This window comes from Acyrthosiphon pisum, chromosome A1, assembly GCF_005508785.2.
Source record: "Acyrthosiphon pisum isolate AL4f chromosome A1, pea_aphid_22Mar2018_4r6ur, whole genome shotgun sequence".
NCBI classification, from domain to species: Eukaryota; Metazoa; Arthropoda; class Insecta; order Hemiptera; family Aphididae; genus Acyrthosiphon; species Acyrthosiphon pisum.
Window position 1 is genome coordinate 15,588,890 of NC_042494.1, and position 24,685 is coordinate 15,613,574.

The 24,685-nt window shown below is 36.4% G+C and overlaps 1 protein-coding gene across 3 annotated transcripts; it reads right to left on the reverse strand.

The window, feature by feature from the left end:
• Positions 1-285: 285 nt before the first annotated feature.
• LOC100165975 (protein TANC2) lies at positions 286-15,645 on the reverse strand. Of its 3 annotated transcripts, XM_008181493.3 has the most exons (21): positions 15,194-15,643; positions 11,443-11,643; positions 9,229-9,329; positions 9,050-9,134; positions 8,866-8,979; positions 8,667-8,762; positions 7,594-7,914; positions 7,089-7,196; positions 6,696-6,980; positions 6,411-6,619; positions 5,469-5,761; positions 4,440-4,881; positions 4,256-4,377; positions 3,348-3,848; positions 2,439-2,754; positions 2,195-2,363; positions 1,265-1,446; positions 1,031-1,200; positions 766-955; positions 602-702; positions 286-534 (listed from the first exon to the last, which is right to left on the reverse strand). In XM_008181493.3, the coding sequence occupies exons 1-21, from the start codon at positions 15,309-15,311 to the stop codon at positions 366-368; spliced, it is 4,293 nt and encodes a 1,430-aa protein (XP_008179715.1). In that variant the 5' UTR covers positions 15,312-15,643; the 3' UTR covers positions 286-365. The 3 variants fall into 3 exon arrangements, with proteins under 3 accessions (XP_008179715.1, XP_029342587.1, XP_029342586.1); XM_029486727.1 differs by lacking the exon at positions 7,089-7,196 and having other exon boundaries at positions 15,194-15,645; XM_029486726.1 differs by lacking the exon at positions 8,667-8,762 and having other exon boundaries at positions 15,194-15,640.
• Positions 15,646-24,685: the final 9,040 nt, after the last annotated feature.

Consider the following 24,685-nt stretch of genomic DNA (forward strand, 5'->3'; position numbering starts at 1 on the left):
AAAAAAAAAAAAAAAAAACAGGAACAATGTCAATAAATTGTGTATTAATAAAAAAAAACAATTGTGAAATGCATAATATCATTTTTAGTTTTAAAAACAAATATTATATTAATAATAATTGTTGTCATAAACGTCAAGTTTTCTTTGTACACACTATCAATGTGTTGGTGAATATTTAATTTAATTCAATATAATTTAATTTTTTTGATTAACTAGTTAACCTATCATTAAGTACGTACATGACGATTCGTTTCTAAATAACGCTTTTAAAATAAGTATGGAAAACCACATAAAGTTGTCTAAAAAAAAAAAACGAATCATTAGGAAAAATTATCTACGTTGTCATTAGGAACATTGTCATCAATTCAGAGGTAGGAAGGTCCGGCGATCTCTTGATTGAGCGCAGTATGGTCCAAAGCCAATTTGCTTTGTATGTCATCCTTGAGTCTGAACAGAACATGTCTAATGTCCGAATTTCCAGACGGTACCAGTCTCACAGCTTCTTGGATGTCTGTTAACGCATCATCATATCTCCTACAAAAAAAAAAAAAAAACATGATAATTTTCCATAACACTTTATTATTCTTTTGTAGTCACATACCTCAGGTCTTTCAGAGCTTTGGCCCTGGCGTAATATGCTTCAAACGATGTTGGTTTCAGCTTCAATACTTTTTCTGCAAACTCAACAGACTCGTGGACTTCCTACAAAAACAATTTTGCCTTAAGGTCTTGATAATGCATATGTCACAAAAACAATATACTTACGTTCAACTTCCTTTTGCAACGGGAAGTGTTCAGATAGAAGTTAATCTGAAGTTGTTTAAACGTCGAGTCTAGTTCATTTTCTGGTGGAAATTTATTCAGAGCGTATGTGTATCTATAGGCGGCCTCCTTTAATCTTCCTTTTCTGTACAATGTGTTTCCATCTTCCAAAAGCTTGTTGAGCAAAACCAACCTACGAAACAATTTGTACAGTCAATAAATAAAATTGTAAACATTTGCATGAAAAAATTTAAAAAATGATGCTTACATTATATCTGGTTTTCCTGATGCCATATTCCACGTTGTCGGGCCAAGCTTAGCACCTCGTCTCAAAAAGTTTTGCACCACTGGTACATTTCTACAACTGATTGCTCTGTCTAAAGGACGCATTCCATAAAGGTCAACATGTTCAATCAACGCACCTCTTTCTAATAAAAGCTAATAAGAAAAAAAACATTATTTAACATTTTTATCTGACAGTTATTTTATATATTATCCCTACCTGTACTAAGGCCGGATTTCCGTTTAAAGTTGCCAAATCAAGAGCAGTTTTTCCCGACTTATCTGCATGATCAATGGGTGCTCCACGATCTAGTAGATATTGGGCAATAGCTACTCGTCCTTTCAGACAAGCCCAACTCAATGAAGTCTGTCCCTGGCGATCTTCAGCACTCAAATCAGCACCTGCATACAATTAACATACAATATAATACACTTCCAACTAGTAAAAAATCTACACTTATTATCTATAGACCTATATTTACTACTTGTTTAACAAATTAAAAGTAATCATTACAAAACTATTAGGTTTATTATCAAACTAAGTAGATTTACAAAAATGTAATATGAACAGCACTAATAATGTATTAAATGCAATCATTACATTAGCTATAACTAAATTGACAATATTTATGACGCATAATTTAGATAAAACTTTTGTTTCTTTTGTCATTATAACTTGTGAAATATACAATCCCAACATAGAATTATTGTACAGTCGTTAGTTTACTATTTTTGATTTTAATGTGTATAGGTAACAATAGGTTTGAAACACAGTACTAAGGATAAATATTATACTAATCTTTTAGATCATAAAATTCAAAAACTCTTGATGTAAAAAATGAACATCTCCAACAACCATAGCGTTTGTTTAATAGTTTGCAGATATTTCGAAAATATTAATATGTAATTATTCAGCGTAGATACATTTGAAAAAGAGATATTGTTATTTATGTGGAATAAAAAGTTTCTGGTGACGAGTACCTAACTTTGAGTACCAAATACCAGTAGAGGAATGAAATATTTTTTTATACAAAAATATTTTTTTTGTATAACCTAATCCAACCCTCATCTATAAGGTTTAATCTATCATAACGATACAACTCATAAAAATGTTATCGACAACGAACAGATGCTGAGAATGAGTCCTTACCACTGTCGAGGAGAAGTTCAACGATACCAGAATGGTCCTCGGATGCGGCCATCATTAATGGTGTCCTTTGTTCAGAGTCGACGATATCGACGTGGGTGCCACTGTGCAATAGCGTCTCGACCACTTCCCATTGGCCGTCGCGAGCAGCCAGTGCCAGGGCATTCATACACTGCGAACACATGCCAAAAATGGTGGTAAGTAAATGGTGTCAACCGACGGTTACAGTCGTGAACGTGGTAATTACCTTCACATTAGCCGACGAAACCTGGGCGCCACGGTCGATCAACAGTACCACGGTAGACTTGTGACCGTTGGACGATGCTAAAGTCAGAGCCGTCTCTCCCGACAGGCTGTCCTGCCCGTCCACGGTGACCTCGGCCACGTCCAGCAGATATTCAACTACGTCGTCCACCCCGCATCCGGATGCTTGGACCAGGGCCTGCTGCGAGGCGTCCGCGTGGTCGACTTCCGCTCTCGGGTCGGTCACGGTCCACTCACAGCCCGACAGGTATGCCACAACGTTGAAACGGCCATTTTTTGCAGCTTCTACTAGCGGGCACCTGTTGCAGGGGAGAATAAAGAAAAGTCTCGATCAGTAAAAGCGAAACGCATCGGATTATCTAAAATAATTTAGGGTTAAGTAGAGACCGAAATACGAAAACTTTTTTTTACATCTACTTTGATTAAGTCGGTGAATTTTCAATTAACTCTTTGGTTTTTGTCAAATTTTAGAAGTCTGCATAATATTTATGTACAGTATGTGTATCTTGAAATTTTTTAAGTGTACAAGAGTATTTAATTTAACAGTTTTTACTGCATTTATTCAAATTATTAGATAGGTAGTTATAAATAATAATAATATATTATGAAAATGCATAAAAAAAATAAAGTGCATATTCAGAGCCCATTTTTCATACTATTAAGTATTGAAAAATTAAAATTCAAAATTTCAAAAAGTGCTCCGACCGAAAAACAGTATACAGTCTTGTTTATGAACTCAAATGTATTTCAATGTATGTATATAATCGGGACTTACATAGTAAATTTATATTTTGTAAATATCGAATTATCACGTTTTCCGTTTTGGTTTTTTGGATTACCCGCGGTTTCTGTTTTATTTTCTAACTGAGATTTTTGTTTTTTAACGACTCACCTGCCAGCCGAATCCGTGAGCCCGGGCGACGCGCCTGCTTCGATCAACAGTTTGACCACATCGATGTGACCCCGGCTCGCGGCCATCCACAGCGGTGTCCGGCCTTGGCTGTTGGACACGTTCACGGAAGCACCGAACTCCAACAGCACCGCCACCATGTCGTAGACGCCCTCGTGAGCGTAAACGCAAATGGCCGGCGCCCGTCCCAGCATGTCCGTCCGGACGTCCGGCGACGCGCCCGCGAGCAACAGCAGCCTCGACACTTTGACGTTTGGCGCGTACGTGTTGCGCATGGAGCACAGGGCGGACGACACGCTGCTCGACACGGACGCCAACCAATTGGCCTGCAGGTCCCTGGACGACGCGCCGTCCAGAGGTCGCAGTGTCACGTTCTTGTACAGATGGGCTTTCAGGATGTGATGGCCCAGTTCCAGAGTCTTTTCACTATCCAGCGGCGCCTGGAGTCTCGAAAACCGTAAGGCGATTCCCGAATGTCCGTTTCTGCGATGAAAAATAAAAGTTAAACACCGACACACTCAGTTGTGGAAAACGGATTTACACATTATTATGCGCAAAATAAACTAATGATTCTAAAACCATTAAAAATGATATCTATACCAATAAATATTGTGTGTCTATATTATTATATTTCGAAACACGATGACGTGCTTTATATAGAAAATTTAAATTATATTATAAGAAAGGGTACAATTATTATTTTATAGCGGATCCAATTACAATAATAATTGAGTTCGAAGAATATCTTTTTATGTATTTTTGTTTTAAACGAGCAAAAAAGTTTTTTTTTTAGTGCTCGAAATGTTTAAATTTAAAATGATGTAATTTTAATACAAACATTAAAACCGTATACCTATAAGTAGATGACAAAACGGGTCGATTATACTGACCTTAAATCGCACACGAACTTCTTCGACTCGCCGTCTTCGCGTCTCATAAGCCATTCTCTGAACGACGGGTGGAAGAACATATAAGTGTTGTCCAGTCGTTTTATGAGCAGTCCTGAGATCAACTGTGTAAAAAAAAGGCATTTTAATATCAACGTTCTCCCCTATAAGTATGTTTCTGACGTACCTTAAACCTCTGCAAGAACGCTTCCCACGAAACGAATTCGTCGACGTTCAGCGAGTTAACCGAATAGTAAATTTCCAAAATCGTCAACGGGTAGAGCGCAGCGAGGCATACGCTCAAAATGTCTGCGACCTTTTCAAACGAGCTGGTCGTTGGGAACCTCAGGTTGAAATGGAGCTGATATATCTGAGCCAACGTCACCGGCAACACCTTGAAGCTTTGGGACTTGGCCACCAGATGTCCTCTCTCGATCAGGTCCAAGGTGAGTTTAGCGAAAAGAAACGATCCGTCGCTGGCGGCTTGCAAGTGTTGGCAGAACTTCAGCTGTCCCGTTGTGCCAGCTATCAAGTTGTTCTGAATACTGGCGCTGTTGGTAACTCGGAAACTGATGTAGTCCATCATGTCTTTTATCACATTTTCTTTGTTCGCAGAGATTACGTCCACACTATTATACAAATAATAACGAAATATTACCAGTTTCGAGGTTTATCAACCGACATAATATTATTAAATATCTAGTACTATTGATACGTGTATTTAAATTTTAAATGCGTTGAAAAATATTCTCAAATATTCACTAAAAAAATTTATTTAAAAATGTAATACATATAGGTATACAATTGAAGTTATACGAAGCTAATGTAACCCGAAACGGTATTAGTTTAGTTCATAGACGCAAATAGGGGGGGGATTTAGGGTCTAAGCCCCCCCAAAAATGTCCATAGCCCCACCAAACATTTCCTGCATTTTGTTTTAAGCTTATTCAATATTATCAAAGTAAGGCCCTATTAGCCCCCTCAAATCTCAAACGCTATTTGCGCCTATGGTTTAATTTCAAAATAAGTCAGAAAATTATAACTAAAACAAAAAAACCCTAAGTTTTACTGTTCTAAAATACAGAATATGCCTTTATGATCGAAAATATCTAAGTACGTGAATAAACAAAAAAGGCTACCTATATCCGTAAATATTTATAGTTTATAAATATATATATATTTTACGATGACAAAAACTAGTCAGGCGGTGACTTACCAAATTTTTGTCAACGGCAACGGTGGTAACGCGTCTTCCAGGTTGGTTCTCAATGTAGCGATGACTTTGAGCCAAGCCGGAAACTTCGGCATGTGCTTCACTAAAAACGAAGCGATCGTGTCTCCGTGATCGGGCCGATGATATTCGGCTTCGCACAAGCCATCAATGACGATCACTAGACCACCAGTGCCGATCGTGTTGGCAAGTCGACTGAGTGCGTTCAACGGTTCCAGGACACCTCTCGTGAATGCCGCGTCGGGATCTACGATGCACTCACGCATCGAAAGTGAATCCTGCAGCAAATAAAAAACGTAGAAATATATATATTTTTCAAGGGCTTTTTTTCATAACTCAGGTATCGCAGTGAGTTATTTTTGTAATATCCTTGTAAATTTGAAAAATGCATTTAAAATGAATCTACGGTAAAGCACTATTAGAATATAATATTATTACCTATACCTATCTAAAGTGTAGAGAAATATAGTTTAGAGTCAATTTGATATCAATAATGTCAATTTTTTTTTATCATAATGACTTGGAGTATGACATAAATTATGAATCGAAAAAACCATATTATCGACAAAAACGGTAATTTGTAATATTTTGTATTTTTCGTTTATTTTAAATGATTTTCCTTCTTAAAATGTAAGATAAATTAACTACTCGCTAAAATTGTGATATCATATGAATCAAAATTAATTAAATAAAAAGGTGAAAGTTGGCGCAAAATAATGTTAGTTTTTTGAAAGTACCTATACAAACGTGCAAATAATAATAATAATAAAAAACAAAACATTTTTATACTTGTATAGATATATCGTTAATATTATGATGAATAAATGATTAAATTTAAAAACGTTGATGCATTATCCAACTTTTGACTTTACAAAAATATCCAGGCACGAACCTATTTGATTTTGGTTGTTTTTTTTATCATCTCACCTGAAGGTTGAGTTCTGTCAGCACGTGTTGTCGGTACATATTCAGCTGGGGTGCTTGGCACAGCTGGGCCGCCAGCGAGTGTACAAATTCGGGTATGAGGCACGTGCTGTTGTTGTCTGCTTGGCAGAAGTGGTAAGCGACCACGCGCGAGGCCAGGGACTTGACGTCCTCAGAAACGATCGAGGACTGAGACGCGCTCACGTCGGACACTGGAAACAACGAAACGAGAACATTTTGAAGAAATGCAAACACCACAATGTGACAATTGGCTAAAACTGCGCTTACCATTCGATTTCAGGCGGCCGAAACAGCTGTGCTCGACAAGTTGCAGGACGAACGCCGTCTTGCCCGTGCCCGGCAGCCCGGTCACCGCGACGCCCGACGACTGGGCGTGCAGCATCGCTCTGCTAATGTCCTGGACCAGCCACTCACGGCCAAGGAACAACGGGTCTGACTCTTGTTGGGGCACTTCGAAGAACAGCGGTTTCAGCACGAGGAGTTGTTGTTGCTGCTGCTGCTGAAGCTGGAGCTGTTGTTGTTGCGGGGACGTTCTGTACTGGGCGAATCGCACTGCTCGGGAAAAATCACAGGTGGAACATTATGAGATGACGTCGACAATTTCAGACGAAAAAAATTAAATTGTACATTTATAAGCGAAAAAACCACTAGACACCATACCTTTGGGATCGATGGGTCCCTTAATCGTACCGGATCTAGCGGACCTCCTGGTCGGCTGCCGCCTCGTTCTAAACGAACGTAAATCGTCTACAGAGCCCGCTTGTAATGCTACACAGGACAAACACAAACAATCAAGCACACGCACAATATAAAAATCGCTGTTAGAACAAAAGCCGAAGCGTGGTGAGTATATAATATATATATATAATTTTAAGGTAATTCAAAACCACGTCGGACGTTGAAAAAAACGTAATTCGATAAATTATATTTGCGTAAGTATTTTAGGAAAAATAATGGGTTCAGATTTGAGAGTTAATAACAATAATTTCAAGTCCCAACAAACTTAAACTAAGTACTTAATGTGTTTCATATACATTTATCAATACATTTTATTTTAAAAAATTACATTGCCCTAAAATCTGAACCCTCCAGAAGTTATTAGTATTTAGTATTTAAATTAAAAAAAAATATAAGCGTTTTTATTCCATATTAAAATTCAACTCACTCGTTACAGAATGTCTTCTGGTCAGAGGGCTACACGACCCGTTGCTCTGCCCGGACATGGACATGAGAGATCCTATGCTGTCGGACGATTGTTCTTTGATCGCTTTGTGTTCGGTCTCCGAGGACCCCGTGAGCGTGGACACGGGGCTCCCGTTGCTCGACACCGGCTTAGAGTTGACGCTCGCCAATGACACGTCCTCCGTAAATGATCTGGAATTGCTGTCTCTCGACAACAGCAATCCCAATCTTGTGTACAGAGTGTCCGAGTTGCAACTCCTCTGGTTCAACGATCCTCGTGGTTTCACGTTTCCGCCTTCATCGTCTGTAGTATACAAGACGAGGAACGATTAATTTATTGTTATTTTAACAGATTAAATTTCCGATAAAAACAGAATTGAGTTATAACAAATAGGTGCACAAAGCTAATGTCCGTGTCCATGCAATTACAAATATAAAAACAAACATAAATGAACACAAGACAAAAATAGGTGATTTTCATATTTGAGGCTTTTCTTTTACACATACGCATGTCATTTCCCTCATCCTCGCTGTAGTGTTATATAACTTGCTTCTGAAGTCGCAATAATTTTACAGACATAATTAGTTAATGGTAGTTTATTGATTTTACTCGTCTGATCTGATTCCATAAAATATTTTACTAAAAATCTGCGAAACACAACTCGGCCGACTATATATAGAATCGAACTAAACGTCCCCGAGGACCGAATCAATCGTGAATATTATAATAGATCACCGAAGATCAATTGTTTTATACTCGCAAATTTTCTTCACGTGGTTTGTTTTATCGAAGAATATGTAGTCGAAATTCGGACAGTAAGACCCATGTGACGACCAAATTTTGTATGTAATATATAGTTAATATACAGTAATAAAATCAAATTTATTGATGTGACCTCGTTGTGGAACAAAACATTTAGGTTAACTCTCAATTGCAGAGCACATTCAACGGTTTAACTACGGTGACATAATGTTAATAAAGTGTTTTCTAATAAGCTTAAGTGCACACACGGCCAACGACATACAAAAACATTTCATTTTTAGAACCTAACAAACCTCTCAACGACCACAGAGATCTAATCTTGCCCAACACCACCGAAGACCATCGCCGCTGATCCGTAGAAGTTACTGTTGATGTCGACGCTGACATTACTGAATTCCATAATGCATTTAATACAAACCGTGTTATATTAAGTGTGAATACATAGCTTATATATTATATTATTATAAAGGTCCATTAAAAAAAAAAACTTACCGGAGAGTGCGTTGTCCGATGGCGACCTGGATCCACTGCGCATGGACCACTGATTTCGTATTGTTTTCGGGCTGAGAAAAAATTTTCTTCTGCTCTGTGGAGGAGTTGGACAACCTAATGACAAAAATAATGAAAACAAAATTAATCGATAACGCCAAAATCGTTTTTTTTTCCGCCAACTTACTCTGGGTCATGACTTCTTCCAAGTTCCTGTTAGGTCTGGGAAGCCTACTAGGCGAATGACTGAGTTCCTGTGAACCTTGTCTCGACTAAAATAAACGAAAACAACAAACTGTAATAAGTAACTGTATGTACACACATATAATATTATTGAAATAGCGTGGTTGAGTGAATGGCAATTACTTGGACGTAGGGCGAAAAGTGTCCGTTAGTCTTGACCCTTGGTCTGTTGATTCGCGTGTTTTGCACGTATATCGGCTCATCGGTCAATGATTTCTTGGAAGCTGCACAGAGAAAGGAAACAAATATTATATAAGTTGATTGGTATTCAACACGCGCGGAAAACTTTCGTCAAGACGGTATATACAGCTGCGATATACGCGTGGCGACAGTTATATAATATACACGTTAATCAACCATGACTAATACGCGGAAAAAAATATTAACCTACGCGATTTCAACGTAATTTTTTCGACTTTAATTAAAAATATATTTATTTCGTTTTGGTTCACTGTCTATTTTTCGTTTTCGACTTCCGACAATTATCATAGAGACGACGACGCCGCGTGGCGCATATAGTAGGTACCTATATATTATGTATATAGCTTTACCAAATATCGTGGGAACCACGACAGGAGCTGCGTTGAATAAAAACTCAACAATACCGTGCTTTGCCCTCCGTCAAATGAAAATTAAAAAAAAAATAATGTATAATATAACTATATAAACGTATTATGTTTTACACATTGTGTACGACAAAACACTTAAGGGCGGCAACAAAACCGATTCGAACTATAAACCGGGTACCTTATTATATTATATATTTATACTATGTATATGGATTGTTATGAACTGCTCGCCATCCATTTATATGAGTTAATTGTTTGAAATTATAAATTATAATGTACATAATATTATGGTATAATTATGGTATGTTCCAATTTATAATAATATTACAACGCGAACTTCAATGCGGTACTATACATAATTAAAAACTTCTACTAGCCCCTTTGTAGAACCTCTTTGAAATGAAACTTTTTAATTTTCAATTAAAATTATTTTTCCGAGTATTTCGACGAAATTGGTTGAGGAAAACATTTTTAAACCTTTGTATTTTGTACTGTTAAAAACAAAATATAAGCAAAACTTTGTTCGCCGTGAAAGTTTTAATATGTATGTTATTAAAGTAATCATGCGTTCATAACTCTTTATTTTACTATATACTATACCTACTACTACTTATAATAATAACAATTTATAAATAATCGAAAATTATATATATAATATACCTAATATCTCTTTTATCTTTATCGTACCAATATATACAAGTACTCACTACAATATTGATCACAACATAATTGTTTTATTTACTATATTTTCAATTTTATAATTTATTTTTGTTATTTGAAGAGCAAATACATTAATATACAATAAACGCGAATTTGTGTTTTTGGGAAGGTTGAAAACGAGTGTTTCGTAAATAAAATGTTTATCGCGGCAGTCTTTATATTATAATATTATTAGTTATTAGTTTATTATCGTGTTACTCCACCATATTATTTTTCACAAAATTAAATTTAATATAACCGATTAAATAATGTTATTATTAAGGGGTACCCAACAGCAAAATATATGTCTATTATTTTTTCATCCGAGTATGCTTAGTAAGTATTTGATATTGACTTAGACTTCCAAAAAAAAAAAATAAAAACAAAGTACTTTACGAAATTATAAAATTCCTAAACCCTGATTTCATTTAAACGGTTTCCATGAAGAGGTCGTTTGAAGCATCCGGTGTATACTTTGAACGGTTATTGGCGGTTGTTGTTTTTTTATATTCTTTGAACTTTTAAAGTGGATAAACTTTATTAAATACAGTCTTTCTGAAATTCAGTCGATATTTTAAGATTCAAAAGTCACAATCCTATTTCTAAACGTAGAAGGATAGTTCATGTCGATATAAATTAGTAAATATCTGATGAAATTCGTCGTTTGATTAATGATAAATTGAAATGTAAATTAAAGAAGGAAAAAAAACGAAAAAAGAACTCTCTGCAAAACGTCCGTAAAAGAACAAAAGAAGTAATTTGGTAACGACGATGCAAACGACTTAACAAATAAATAATAATGAATCAGCTTTGAAAAAAATTGAAGTTAATGAATAGACTAATAAAACCGATAGAATTTTTATTAAAAAAAACTCAAATTATTAAATTCTTTCATAATTTAATTTAGTCATCACCGACCGTTTTATTGCTGCACCGCGATTACGAGAAACACGTCGTGCGGGCGTACGCAGTTGCAGTATCATACAAATTTGACGAGTAATACAGACCAAAATCAATCATAATAATATATTATATTATGTCTTAAAAAAAAAATTTAAGTCTAGCATACCTTTTGCCGAGCTTTCTACGGCGGTCGCCGCTGTGGCGCACAGCGGACAGCCCTCGTTGCGGAACATGCACGCGTAACAACGTTCGTGTCCGCAAGAGTCGATGAGCTTTCTCTTCTTGCCCTTGTCGAAAGGCATGCCACAGCTGGGGCACGTCTCGTCGCCATCGCCTTCTTCCAACAGCTTCCGTATAGCGGCCAAATCTGAAAAACCAAAACCGTTATTATATTATGATATGATTTACGCGATCGCGGTACACTGACATAAATATAATATTAATACGCTTTAAAGTTTACGAGGCGACGGTTTTAGTGAGATTTGCGTTCGTCGTCGCGGGGCACCGTCGTGAAAACTACCCTCCGATGACCTCAACGTTAATTTTTTTCAGCGGATATAATTACTTATCACTCTATAACTATAGTTATTACTATTACTTTAGAAAGCGCGCGTCGACGGAACGAATAAATAGTTTTCACACCTCTATAATATTATATTAAGTCCGTAGACCTGTGTGTAATATAATACCAAATGAGTATACAGAGTATACAACACGAAGGAGTTATTATAATATTTTCTATCTCGATGGTCGAGTCTTCGCGCGTGACTGTCCGAATGCATCATAATCAGACGAAGCAGGTGAAAACAACAACAACAACAACAATAATAATAATAATAATAATAATAATAATAATAATAATAATAATAATAATAATAATAATAATAATAATAATAAAAATACTGTATCGAGAAGTTCATTCACGACTGTGGTGGTGGTGAGGTGGACGGACGGATGAGATTAAAACAACCTCTCGAATCCGGTTTTTTATACACTATACACTTATTATTTACTCACACCGGTTTTGGCCTAGTCGTGTGGGCGTAAGAAAATCTTCGTCCCGTCCGACTGTCTGGCGCTAGTCCGACGATACTCATTTCTTTGCTCCCCTCCCCGAAATAAAATAATAAATTGTCGCGACCGCCACTGCACGTGGTCAACTTAAATCTGTTCATATATAATATAATTATTATTATCACTGCATCGCGACGGCAGCGACTACAGTCGGTATTATTATTTTGATATCACGTTACCGTGGTTATGGGTACACGTGGGGATGCGACGACCACCTTACTGGCCGTAAAGGGCTGAATGTTTAAGCTGGGTTTCTACTTCACCGTGCAGTCATATCGTATGGTGTTATGCGCCTATATATTTAATACGTTGATAACACAATGTCGGAATAATACACGTAATCTATCTAAAAGCTAAATACGATCCCCTCTACCATATTTTGGAAACCCGACTTCATACGCCGGGAATTTCGCATTTTACTGGACTACCACAACCACTCAATGACGGAACCGCGTAATGTTTAAGGTTGCGTATTGTATATTAAATATATACCTACTACGGCCGTAAGGACACCCGCCCCCTCCTCTCTGCCGCCGACGTAAATCGTTCCCACAGCCGTAGACGGTTTCCCACGCGCCTTTACCACGTATAATCCGCAGCCCCGGGACGAACAACAACGGCTGCGTTTATATCGGAAGTGGGTTGTTTTTTTTATTCCCTTTGCCCTTTTTATTAAATATAAAAAAATCGATCGCACGTAAAATGCACACACAAACGCTCCGAAAACCGAAATCGTTTGGCCGTGACTTACGTATATACTTGCTACATTCGGTGATGGGGAGGGGGGCGGGGAGGTGGCGGGGACGCGTTCGCTTAAAAAAGTAATCGTATATACACGCGACTCTGCCTACATAGACATAATAATATTATAGATACCGGGACCGTGGTATGAGTAACGGCGCGCGATGTGGGAGCGGCGACGTCGTCACATATGGTCCGTCGTCTTCTCGCGTACGGTCATAAATCGTTTTCGGGACGCGCAGCAATAAAAAACAGATTCAAAATTTCCAACTGCCCCAGAGGCGTTTCGGCAATTACTTAAAACACGACCGCAGATATAAACACATACATATACACAAGACATCGCACGCTCATAATATATACACTGCAGTTACAGCCACGAATATAATATGATTACTTTCGTACACACAGACCTGCAGAAACACAGGAACGAATAACGAAAACGAATTGTAATAATATAATATGGTACTTCACGAGGGATTTAGGGATCGATATACGCGTCGACCGGCGTATAGACAGGCAAATGCCATTGCGGAGTATAAGATAATATCATTACTTACGTATTATATAGACGAACACATGTCCTGTCAAAATTAGTATATTATTACAAAGTAAAAAAGTTATCGGAATTACATCTCTATTACTTGTTTAACGAATACAAAATAACACGTTAAGCACATCACATAATATTATGTTATCATGTAGATAAAACTAAAAAGAAATGCATTTGGAATGGAATTATAGAACTGCATATTCACGAAAGATTATTTTTTTATATATTTATTGTTTACACTAAATTCATACATATTTTTTTTTCTAGAAAACAGTATTTTAATCGAATATGCATATTCCATAGTCCAAAACTTTCTAAAAATATTACATATTTTGTTCCGAACACAATTTTATTGACTGATATAAAAACTGCGCAAATATATTACACAAAGTTGATTTTTATCTTTTTTCGATGACTGTTTAAAAACTAAAATATGACATATCACATGCATTATTATATGGTTTCTGGTTTATTGTGCAACATTAAAATAACGCGTTAGAAACGAGCATGGCAAAAAATAATACTCAAATCACTATATGGCGTTACTGCATATATAGTGAAGTCGTTAGAGTAACGAGTACATCTATAATATATAGCTTATTATACATTACCAAACGCTGAATTAATGGATATAAATATAATATTATATGGCGGTCGTCTGTATATAATACAATGTGGCACGCGGTGTGACTGCGGAATGAATGATTTCGACCGGCGTGGCGGATGCTCTCGTCTGGCTGTGACGAGAACTAGTTTCGCGCGCGCACACATACGTTAATATATACAACTTTATATTATTAGTGTATACCTACGTTTCACCGGTGTAAAATTATATTATAATTTACGAATTTCTTTTACGAAAAAATCTTCTCCGACCCGCGTGCCCTCGGTCTCGCGATATAATATAATATTATATCGCGTCAAAGTGCGCGGGGTGGTCGAGGATTTGACAATATTGTACACTGATGTAATAGGAACGTAATATCTGCCTATAATATTATAATATCGTCGAAATACTTTAATATTATCTACCGTATTGTACGATGATTATGCCAAGACACGAACATAGTTATAACAACATGCGATCGATGCGAAAATAAAAATAATAATACAAACTATATACCGTTTTTCCCCGATGCAGCGGTCTATACCCCGGCGGTCAAGGTTAACATTTCGGTGGTAGCACATAAAATATATGTATTCTCACCTCCAAAGTTGAACCCAAAGCACTCAGGCTGATAGATTTAAATATATGTATATAAATAGCTATAACCTACCTACGACTATGACTTGAATTGGTTTTTTTTTTTTAGAATTCAATCAAAAGTGAAATAACAAAAGCAGGCAAGTACAATATTGTTCAATGCATTTGATTATGTCATAGGTGATTGTTTAAGGGCATAGTTAAAATTTTCTGATTAAATGTCCATGCATTTTTTAAATGTTAAGGTCATAAACATCCTAAACCTGGTTAAAGGGTACACGATAATGTATTATATTGTACCACGTTGCATATCCAATTTATCATATACATTGTTTACCGACGTACCAAGCACGCTGAAACTTAGACCGCTGCTGACGGGCCTCGGATGGCCTCCTCTGCTGCCGCCGCCGCCGCTCTTCAGCGGACGACGTGCTCCTCCTCCTACTCCGCTCTTGGTTATCATGTCGTCAAACGCGGCGAACAGCAATAATATAATAACTCTTATTGTACGCGCACTGTTCTATCGTTTATGTAGTGTTAAAGTCGTCGTCGAAAAGCGTTTTGTACAAAAATATTATACGCACTATACGCGCCCGCAAAACGAAAAACCACCGACTGCGAAGACGACGACGACGACTGTGACTGCGGTGCGTTCATTGACGCGTACCCGACACGAATGGCCGAGCCGCCGTCAATAAAGTTCATTGAGAGAACCAGTGGGCCAGGACGACTTCCCACACGCGCACAACGTAAACTCTCATACACGACACATACGACGACTACGCACGCACGCGCATTCGACCCACTGCAGTGAGCGTACAATACGTTTACGTTACCATTAATAAATACGTTTTTTTTTTTTTTTTTATCTTCCACCGCACATAATAATATACAAACACATTTTATCGTATAATATATTATGTACCTAGGTATATAATATAATATAATATAGTAACCGGTGAGTAACTGCGTGTACATATATATTTTAATTTATTTTTTTAACGAGAACCACTCGTATCCGCGGCCCATAATAAATCGAGAGCTAATAATTTATCATTTCATTGATATTTTCTACGTTTATGTGCGCGCGTTTTATGCATATTACATAATATTATTAAATCGTTCAGCCGAGTCGGAGATGGGCGTGTCTATACCTATATAATATTATTAGGTGAATAGATATATTATGTACGTATATAATATTATGATCATAACCCATTTCACGCTGCACACGTCGTATATAATCAAGAAGGTATATTTTTAATAAGCCTCTGACGGACAAGGGAATACAATAATATCATACCTACTTCTTGTTCGGAGCACGAAATAGTACAATCGAAGTTGTTTATTATATCGAGATGTAAACACGACATACGAAGACCCAAATCGAGTGGCCCCAATTAACGGCGTCGGACGTTCAATCTATCGTGTATAATTTTTATTATTATTAATGAATAGATCGTACATATAATAATTTATTATTATTATATACGCTTAAAAGATAGAGAGAGAGAGAGAGAGAGAGAGAGACAGAGCACATAGCTCGTATTATGATATTTATACAGAGACGAAACGCCGGTCTTAACCTAAATAATTGTGTCAAACGACCCGGCGACTTCGCTCGTCCGTATATCGGCCAAACCGCCGTCGTCGGAAACTGACGAACCCGACAACTTAACGATTTATTTGATTGGCACATATATATTTATACCTATATATTATATATATATAGAATTCATGACGTGAGTGTGTGTGTGTACGTTATATATAATACACGGCGACGGCGAACTTACGGCGTATAACGCGTACGATTTTATTTTTTCTTTATTTTTTCCAAACACCCCTAACGAGAGCCTTTTATATTTTATATATGTTTCGGCGCGCGTAATCAACACTCACAAATCGAGTTATCGAACGTATAAAAAAAAAATATATATAAACTGTCGACACACCAGCAAAATTTGAGCCGCGTTACAATCAAATGTCTTATAGGTACCTATAATACTGAATGTATAAAAACTGAATGTTATAAGGATGATATACGATTTTAATGCAACATAATATACCTATGCAATACAATTTTAGTTCTGTCAATATTTCATTGTCTGATGGAAATGTATTTTTCTTTCAGCCCAAATCAATATCCACAACATTATACAATCATACATATTATGTGTACATATTGTACTACGATAAATATTATTTTTATAGCACATATTACGGCATATTACAACACAATTATATGTACTCAGTGATTTTTAAATTATGATTGAAAATGTTATCGTTTACCTTTATTTATTTACTTTTATAGGTTAACCTAACACTTGATTTTTATTATACATTCGCGGATATTATGAGATACTTGATTATATTATAACACTCGCACCAGATTCACATAATATTTTATATTATTGTTGTATTAAATTACACGCCGCGATCAAATCACCAAAATACACAGAACATGATATAGATACGTTATATATATATATATATATATATATATAGACCACTCCGCGTACAGGTCGTTGAAACGTATAACACGACGACTTGAATTTACTAAAAACACGAGTGGAATATGTCGATAAACGAGTTTCATGCATTGAAAATGTATATTGTAGTATATATTATTTTAATCTTAATCTCTTGTCGTACCTACGTGTTTGCAGCCGTATCGACACAGACGGAAATTAAAAACGTATAGGTACCGCTACTGCACGTCGAGAGTTGTATTTTCGTGTGTGTGTAGTAGTAGTAGTAGTAGGCCTAATAGCAGCAACGTTTTACAGTTCACAGGCTGCCGGTGAAAAACGCCATAAAAAAAAGTGTTATCCCTCGTTAATGAAATTCAATTAGGGTTGTGGAGGCCGGTGGGGTCCGAATCACATAATACGAACACACATCACATAATATACAGGAATATTAGGAGATCGTTTCGTTAAACGGATTTCAAACTCCACGCCGTAAGGTAACCACTCTTTTTATACGGGTCTCGTTAATGTTAACTAGGTAGGTACATTATATATAGGTATATTATTATATTATGATATATTACCTACACTCTAGCGTTTTTGGTTTATGAATAATTAATAGTCGATACAACGAGTAAAAACGGGTTTTTCTTCCGCAGGAATGATGCGATTGTCACAATAATAAGATTAATAATGATAACAATAACGCAGATGATATTTTATCACTGTGACGGTGTAGGATCGGTAAATTATAGTACAGAAGGTATCTATAGGTACGACAGTTATAACAAGATACAAGTTTCAAACGAATAACTATGCACATGCTTATACAATAAACCTGTCGATCAATAAACTACAATATTAAATAATATCAAACATCGTCACCTTTTACCCTATATTACGGGAATTATAACTAAAAAAGTAAAAACCATAACTAATTCAAAACCAAAAACATAATGTATTACTGCAGTATTATAGTTTTTATAGTAAACCAGTCACCGCAGGCTAATACGATTTTTGATGTAAAAAATAAAGCAATGTTGTAAAGTATTTTTGTAAAAACATTCAAATGCTTTTATCGGTATTTTATTTGTAAGATCTAATATCTTGTACCTTTATAATACAATTTTCGTTTGATATAAATTTGACAGGTACGCTGAATGTGCATGAATTACACGTCATATCGATAAGGCAATAATACTGCAGTTATGTATATAGAGCATCCATTCAAATGCTGAACTTTAGAATTTATAAATATAAGGTACCATTTCAAACACTTAAACTATTATACCATTTATGGAGAGTCCTGAAGCGAACCAAACTTGTTTTTTTTCAAATGAGAACAGCATTTTTTACTTTAAACTGCAAATTACATGTAATCGGATAATTTTTTTTTTTTAAATTATGTTGTACCTATTATTATTACGATATCAATATTTTAGTTTCTGAATTATTATTAAGCATTATGTTCTTTATAGTCCACATGATCATAGATTTAAAATTATGGGGGTAATGATAATCAAGTTATGAATAATAATATAATGTTGGTATTTAATACTTTGTGAAAATTGTCTGAAAATTATAATTAGTACTAGACTAGATATAACAATACATATTATATATTTGACGCGAGGCGATAAGAAAGGATTTATATTGATACTGCATAAAGTTAAATTACTCAGCTTTAAGTTAAAAAATACTTAAAATGTATACTAAGAATTAAGATGCATCAAAAAGTCATCTATTTAACGGTTTACAGTAAAATTGGATGGTTCTCATTGAAAAAAGCCGTATCGGCAATGGAAACTTCTCAAACATAAATCTAAGCACCTGAAAGTATGGTCTTTAAACATTCCATAAGTCCGAATTTGAACAAGCGCATTATTAAATAATAAAAGCGGTGTGTGAGCATGCTTGGTAAATCACCCTGCACTGTGTATATATTATATGGGGTAATGGGAAACCGGGTGAAAATCGTCGTACCCGCTCTGTCGCTGAACTGCGAAAACTTTTAAAAGTCATTCAAAGGTTTTCATTCGATTAAACGCGGTAAAAAGAAATAGCTAGCAGACAATATAATGCGTATACTTTTATTTTATTGCACGAGCGTTATTCTTTCTATTCCGAGAAAACGGTAAGCGGCAAGCACTCGAAATATATCGACGGAAATCCAATTTCATTCGGCCTCGATTCGTTATTATTATTATTATTACTATACGCATATACAATCACATAATATTATTCTACCTAATGCTGCAGCAACGTGCAAGAGCACACTTTCGTTTCGCGATGACACATACATTTGACGTAAAATAACCATAACCGTTTCGAACAAGTTGTCGCCCGGCGCGCGCGCGTTTCCGCAGTAAATTTTTCCACTTTCGAAAGAACGAAAAACTGGCACGGTGCAAATTATCGTCCGCCGCCGCGTCTTAACCGCAGAGACTTTTCACAAACGCCGGCGGGATAAATTGTAATAATGAAAAAACTTTTCAGCCCGTAAAACTCCCGCGCGCGTCAGATCGAGCCGTTGACCGAAATAACAAAGATGAACGGTGGTGTGAAATAATAATACGGTTTAGCAATTCGAGCGGCATATTTTTCGATACGCCGTAGTCGACCAAGTTTTCTGGTCGACCGGTAAACATGTACGACGGTGATGGTCACATATTATATTATTATTATTATATCATCGTGTTGACCGCGGTTGCAACGCTATTCCACAACATTTCGGAATTGTGTAGATTTTGGTACCCCCACTCATTTAAATACAAATTTGCAGAATCGTTCTCCACCCCGGATGTATACCAGCGGGCAGCCTTGCCTCGTCACGCGACCCCTTTGGAGGTATATAGTGTAGACTAATTATTACATTATTGATATAATTATTTATTGGGTTACCATCTCGAAAATATTGAATATAATTGTAAATAATTTAAGGGAGTCATCCGTTAGAGCGCAGCTGGTACATTTTCTACCCCACAACTAAAATACTATTAGGTCATTTGAGGTTGACTTTTAAGGTCACTTGGCTCTTTATTAGTGCGCTCAAATTGGGCATTGCAAAATATTGCGCTGACGTCGAAAACACGCTTGCAGACATTCAAATTCCTAATTTAGCAAAGATCCCCGAAAATCGCGGATGCAAGTATATGATGTTTTATTATAATGTTAAGTAGGTAGTGTTCCGTCAGGTGTATAATATCGTCTCGCGGAGTTGGTAAAATCCACGAGGCTGCGACGCTTTTTAAAGCGGCGTAGAATTTTACGAATTTCGTGTCGAAATCATGTACACGATAACCAGATATTTACTGTAATATATTATAATTATATACAGTATAACACTATATAATGGAGGTACAATTACGACGCTCTGTGACGCGGAAAGGTATATGCCGCGCGAACGTTGCTCCAATTTCGTGTCGTACGCGTAAATAAAAAAAAAATATTACAATATATTAATTATTGCCGGACGAATAAAAACTGTTATCGCTCGAAAACCGACGCGACCGGATAATAAAACGGTACGCCCGTTATAAAACTATACATATTATACGTATTAATGTATTATTATGCACGAGCGGGCAGTAAAAACGTCGTAATTTACACGATAGTTCATGTGATGGGAAACGGAGCAGGCCTATTATAATAATACGACGCGACACAAACCGCGGTGATAACATTATAATTTATAACAATATATCGAGATAAAGGAGTGCAGAGCCTTCGCTGGTATGTATATAGGGATAATGCCGCGGACGACTTATATTAATATTATCTACATCGAAATCGTCATAAAACGACAAACGCGTAATAAAGCCGATTTCATTGCCGTGAACGTATAATTATTTATTTTCGATTGTTTGGAAACGTATTATATTAGCTGGCATTCGACGATGAAATTAAAATTCGAAAACGATTTAGCGCGGCGGCGGCGGCGGTAAAAATAATCTATATACAATGCGCACCGTTGAAACATTTTTGAACTGAATTCAAAATGTTTATGAGATGTGATAATCGTACATTTTGTATTATGATACAACAGTTATTGCGTGACGATAAAATCGGATTAAATTCACATTCGTTGCCGTTGAACAAAATCCGACCATTTAAAAAATGCTCACCCACCCTTTTCGACATCTAGGTATACCACTCCGGAGTCGTTGCAGACGTACTGGCGGCGGTCGATATAGTTGTGCGAAATAAACCGTCAATTGCGGGACGTCGTCTATAATGGGTAAATTTTTTATTTTCGAAAAAATTAACGTCAAAATCGAGATAGAAACGGTCGAACCGAATGGTCCTGCTACCAGACTCGCTGAGCGATAACGTAGGTCATATATGAGGAGTTGGTACGCACTTCGACAACGGAAACGGGTGGTTTATTTCTATTTTTTTTTTCCATTAATATTTCTGGGTTCGTCGACGAGCCCTCCTCCTCTCAAACGCAACTCATACATAGATAACGGTGTTATTTTAATATCGTCTGAACATTGTTTATGATATAAATTTCGATAACCAACCCCGCGAACACAGTATATATAATATGAAAGCCGGTCGGAATCCTATAGGATACGTAGGTACCTTTTTATACGAACGCGCTCGACGGTTATTGTCTGTGAGGAAATTGATAACGCATGTACCTCTCTCATGTGCATATATTATTATTGTATTTTGAACTATATTGTATGCGCACACAGAATCGATTTCACGAGACCATTGCGGACGAAGGTACATTGCAATATAATAAAATATGTGTATATAGGTTACCCAAGGTTGCCGGTTTTAATGAGCCTACTATTTCGCGAGTACATTTAATAATTTAAACTACCTATAAAAGCATTGCGACGACAACACGACGTATATATTATTATATATATACTGTGTGGACAAATAATTGGTGAGCGGCCCGAGCCAATAAAGGGCATTTCAAGAAGACCTGATACTGAATATACCGCATTTAATACTTATCAAAGCAATGTCGTCAGATCGTATCCGGATAATGTAATAAACACCACAGTAAATAATAAAACGCCCAATTCAGTTTAGAGAGGTATATAGCTGGGATGTTGCAAGGTGTAGCTTATACCTGCACACAGAAGGTATTCAAGTTTGTAGGCCGCTTTGGTTGTAACTATTTAAGAAAAATAATAATTTGATAATTATCAAACATTAACTCAATCATACCTACCTATGTGTATATCTATATAATAGGGCATAGGCAATATTGATGCATAGGTATAGTCAACAAGAGTATGGTTATCATCATCACGGTTGTTATTACCTGTACATGTAAATTACAACCATAATTAGGGGTTAGGTTTGGCTTTTTGTTTATCAATATTTTGTTGACACCTTTTATACACGCATTTTTGTATCGGAGAATTGAGGCCGTTGTAGACATAATGAAATATATCCATTATATCATAAAAAAAACTTTACATCATCAACAATTTGAATTAAAAATCACACCTGCGATAATTAATTGCAGTTTCAACATGATATTCCAACACAAAATAAACTTAGGCCTTAGGGTAATGCGCAGGTATACAACTCGGCAGGCACCCATGGGGGGAAAATAATCGAGAGAAAAGACGGCGGTCGGCACTCTTTTCGCGGGCCGGCGCGTTTTTTAATCGTATGGTAATAATATAATTTATAGAGGCGTCGTACATACAACCTAACCCGACTACCCCTCTAACACTCGACGGGGTGCGACCTTGAAAAATCGTTTATTCTCGGCGGCCATCGTACAGGGAAACATCGAAATATACAATTAACGATCATTGGGGACGAAAACGGCGGTCACATATTATAAGAGTAAAAAAGTAAATATATTACGCGTACGAAATGGGCGTGCCAGACTTCTCCTGGTTACACGGTCGACGATACGTCTGCACAAACTGTATAGTGGTGCAACAGTAAGTAGAAAATTACACGTATCTTTCGGTCATCGCACCGTTTAATAATTATTATATACGTGATAACAAGGACTGGGCGGCGCCGCGCCGTGTCGCAGTAAAAATATACATCTCAAGGGGATTCGAAACGCGCATCGTCTGCAGTGTATAAAGAGTTCTGGCAAAATATTTATGTTAAATATAATATTATAATATATTATTATACGGGTTAAATTGATCGATTTTTATTCCATCGTATACATGTATAGCAATGTGATTTTGATATTGAAAACGGAATTCAACGTGCGATAATATGTTTACTCGGGATCCTATATATGTATAAATACTAACAAATTGTTTCCATTTATTTATTTGAAAGAGCGTAATCCACTGTTAAATATAGACTGTCATATTGTTCATAAGAATAAGTTCAAATTTGATAGTATGATCCAGATAGATCAAAACTAAAAAGAAGATAATAATCAAAACATGTGTCCAAATTCTGTATCGATTGATTCGAGCGATCAGTACACATCGAAATAAAAAATACCTATATATTAAGTATAATGAAAAACAGTCTACCGTTTTCGAATCCTCCAAGAAGTCTAGGTTTTATATTTTAGATATATAATCGCTTAAAACGTGTTGTCGAACAGTCGGTGTATTTTAGTGCAAACTGGGCCTTCCGAGCAAGAGGTGCGTTTATAACTCAGTGTCTAAACTGTGGGGTATGCACTGAGGGCGCCGACTTGAAGTTTGTGCACATACATGACCTGCCGGTTTTATTTTAAATAAAACATATTATTATGATTTAATCTACTGGCATAATATATTTGTGTCTGGTATATAACTTCTGTGTTTTTGATTCAAAGTACCTAACTGACTAAATTATTTGTTGACTTATATGCGCTTGCACCCCCGTCGATAAATACGCCTTGTCGCGACACTGGTTTAATGTAGGTACCTACCTATATATTACAGCCGTTGCAGGGGGTAAACACATAATAGGTACTATAATATTGTAAGGTTTTGTCAAAAAAAATTATATATAAATTAAAATATATATATATTTTTTTTTGACGAAACCTTACAATATTATATATATAAATAATAATTGGTTTCGAAAATTCCCACCAAAGCTGCGCCACCACCAAAGCCTATAATACAGTCGCTGGCTGAAAAAGTTCGACACGACGTTTTATAATGTCATAAGTCATTACTATACAAGGGTACGTCCAGGCAACGGGATCTGCATGTTAGAGGCGTAAAATTGTAGCGGGACTGTGGTAAAACGATAATATTATCGCGGCAACGGTTTTCGTCCTTCGCCGGAGGAGATGATCACATGCAAAGCCGGTAAAATGTTTTGGAGGATTAGCGTCGCGGCGAAGACGATTTGCTCAAAAATCTATATTCGTAGTGGCGGCGGTTTAAATGAATATTTAGTGCACCCGTTAAACAAAACAACA

Bases quoted from the DNA above. Each gene is read 5' to 3' on its own strand.
- LOC100165975 (XM_008181493.3), bottom strand. From the start codon at position 15,311: ATGATAACCAAGAGCGGAGTAGGAGGAGGAGCACGTCGTCCGCTGAAG. The intron at 9,330-11,442 runs GTATGCTAGACT...TTCTCTGTGCAG, and splicing joins CGTAGAAAGCTCGGCAAAAG to CTTCCAAGAAATCATTGACC. The intron at 9,135-9,228 runs GTAATTGCCATT...CGTTTATTTTAG, and splicing joins ACTTTTCGCCCTACGTCCAA to TCGAGACAAGGTTCACAGGA.